The sequence below is a fragment of the Nestor notabilis genome, unplaced genomic scaffold, assembly GCF_000696875.1.
Source record: "Nestor notabilis isolate BGI_N333 unplaced genomic scaffold, ASM69687v1 scaffold4023, whole genome shotgun sequence".
NCBI lineage: Eukaryota > Metazoa > Chordata > Aves > Psittaciformes > Psittacidae > Nestor > Nestor notabilis.
Window position 1 is genome coordinate 61484 of NW_009923142.1, and position 2959 is coordinate 64442.

At 55.5% G+C, this 2959-nt stretch overlaps 1 protein-coding gene across 1 annotated transcript in view; it reads left to right on the plus strand.

The window, feature by feature from the left end:
* Positions 1–1020, plus strand: part of ACSF3 (acyl-CoA synthetase family member 3) — a 59646-nt gene extending 58626 nt beyond the window's left edge. The window contains exon 9 of the mRNA XM_010011970.1: positions 903–1020. Within this exon, the coding sequence (XP_010010272.1) occupies positions 903–1020 (118 nt within the window). The remainder of the gene's footprint in view (positions 1–902) is intronic.
* The last annotated feature ends 1939 nt before the right edge of the window (positions 1021–2959 follow it).

Sequence of the window (2959 nt, forward strand, 5' to 3'; positions counted from 1 at the left end):
GCTCCGGCTCCCCACTCCTGCCTCTCTCTCTCGCCCTGTCTCTCCCCTTTATTTTTTATGTCACTTAACATTCGCTTGGCCCCTTTTCTCGCACTCCCTGGCAGGAGACACATGTCCCTCTTCAGAGTGATTCATTTTGCAGCTTTTGCCTCCAATCGTGCTTCCCGGCGACAGGCGCCATCCTGAGTTAGAGGCATCCATATGGCAGGGGGTGCTGGTGGCAGGGGGAGGAGGGCTGGGCGATGGTTGAAGGGCTCAGCAGACTTGGCATCTCGCATTAGAACCAGTGCCAGGATGCTGCCGGAGCTGGGCACAGCCCCAGGTTGGTGACACACAGGCAGCAGAAGGCAGGAGAGCCCCCCTCCGTGTTCTGCAAAGGGCACAGGGACAATGCTTAGTGCTCAGACTCCTTCCCAATGCAGGAAGACCCCCCCAAAAGGTCTTGGCAAGTCACTAGCACATGTACCTGGGGAGGTGACCCTCCTGCAGTCTTGGTCCTCAGGGATTGACACCAGCAACACATGGGGTCCAGCATCCATCTGGGTGGAAAATATGGTGCGCACAATGATTACCCATGCCGTCCTTTACCAGTGGGGCTGAATGCAGCAGGCAGAGCTGGGTACCAGTAACAGGGCCCACTGCCAGCCCAAAACACAGCAATCATAGAATAAACTAGGTTGGAAAAGACCTTCAAGATCATCAAGTCCAACATTTACCCCAGGACTGCTGAGTCCACCACTAGCGAGGTCCAGCTGTGACTGGGGCAGCTCGGTGTACACCATGGCAGACTGCACAACACAGGGTCCCAGCGCAAATCCTCCACACATCCAGCAGCCTTTGTGAGGGCTTGGTATGGGCTGGAAGTGCTGTCCTCAGTTACAGACTGCACTTGTGCATTGCAGGGAGATCATGGCACCGTATACCATCCCAACTGAGCTGATCGTGGTGGAGGAGATCCCGCGCAACCAGATGGGAAAAGTCAACAAGAAGGAGCTTCTGCAGCGCTTTTACCCAGCCTAGTGCATGGGCTGGGGCCAGGACTGGGAGCCTGGGGGGTTTGGTCCTCGGCCACATCCATTCTCTCTCCACAATGGCACTGATGAGGTGCCAGCAGTGATTAGCAGAGACAGGTCTGGGCTCACTGCAGTGTGGTCTATGAATAAAGTCCAATGAAAGTAGGATTCATCCCATATAGTATCTTTGGCTGAACTGAGCCAGAGCTGCAGGGCCACCTTCCTCGTGCAGGAGCATTTACAGGAGGCTCAGGGCAGTCCTGGGTATAGAAGGCAAGTGTGGGATGAATGCTGGGGGGTCCTGGGCCAGGACAGCCTGTGCCAGTGCTGGCAGCAGGCACTTGCTGGCCATGGTTACTCTGTTTAGCCTCCATGTAGGTGGTGGGAGGCAGGTGAAAAGTTGACACCATGAACACCTCCACATCCACCATGAGCTAGTCACAGCAGTGGGACAAGCTCCACTGGTCCATGGTGGGTCTCATCCCCGTGATGCCAACCCACTGGAGGTGCTCTGCCTGGTGGGAAGGGCTGGCTGGGCACCCCAGATCCCCACCTCACCTTCACATGCCTCTGCCCGTTGCCATTACAGCTCTGCCTCAGGCCATGTGAAGCTCATCCCCGGATAAAATGACTCTTTAGATTAAATTCCTGCCTTCAGACAGCTGCAGGGATGCCTGCTAATTCTGCGTCTTCTCTGCTCTTTTCCATGGACTCAGCAGCATAGTTTGGTTTATAGAGAGGAAGAGCCTCAGAGAGCGAGAGGGTTATAGAATCACAGAATCATAGAGTAGTTAGGGTTAGAAAAGACCTTAAGATCATCTGGTTCCAATCCCCCTGTCACTGGTGGGATCCTGCTCTCCGCAGGATGCCCCATCTCCTGCTGCAAATCGGCACCATCCACCTCCCTGCTCCATCAAGCACTGCCTGCTTTTCCCAGCAGAAGTGAAGAATAAATACAAACTCACAAGTAACTACTGGCTGTGCTTCACATCCCTGTACATGCCCCCACCCAGGGGGTCCCAGCATGGAGTGACAGCAGAGGTGCCAGTACCATGGGGACAGTGGTTGCTCGTCCACATGTGACAGACATCCCATAACAGAAGGGGAAAGACTGGGGGAGGAAGGGGCAGGGATGGCTGCGAGGGGCTTGCAGTGACCCCAGCATGACAGGAGAGCCCCAAAGCATCATCGAATAATGTGCAGAGAGCTCAGGGAGGTGAGGAGGAAGAGTGTGGCCAGGCAAGTGTTGGAGGTGGGCTCGGGTTTGGGCACATGGTCCAGCACAGTGTGAGGGCAGAGCTGAGCAGCAACATGAATGACACTGCACATGCACTCCTGTGTCTGTGTGTGTGTGCTGACACAAGTGCCCACGTCTGAAAGTCACCGATGTCCTGGGGGACAGGCAGTATGGGTTAACCCCACTTTTATACACGGGATTTTGTCCTGTTTGACTTCATGCATGAGCTACCTGCCACATGGGTCGATAACATCAGCAGGGAATGGTGGCCATGGGGACAGTGCACTGGGAAGGCAGCATGGCAGCGGGATGCTGCTCTGGTCCTGTTGGTGCCAAGGGGGTGACAGGGAGCCCCAGATTTCCTCATCAGCTGATGGGGCCCTGGAAGTGCTGGGAAGAACAAGAGGAACAGGGGGCTTAGGTAATTACATTGAGTCTCTTTGTGAGGGTCAGTGGAGCCCTGAACATGCGGGAGGACAGTTAGTGAATGTAGAGAGAATGTGGAGAGGACAACCAGGCAGTGGGAGCAGGGATTGGATGGGGATGGGGAAAAGGGGAAGAGGATATGGACAGCGAGTTCTCCACTGCCGTCCTTCCACCCCAGCCCACCTGCACGGACAGGTCCAGCCATGTACCCACTGTGCATCCCAGCACCCTGCCCATGGTAGCATCTCCCAGCACAGTGCCAGCACCTGGATTTTGGTACTTC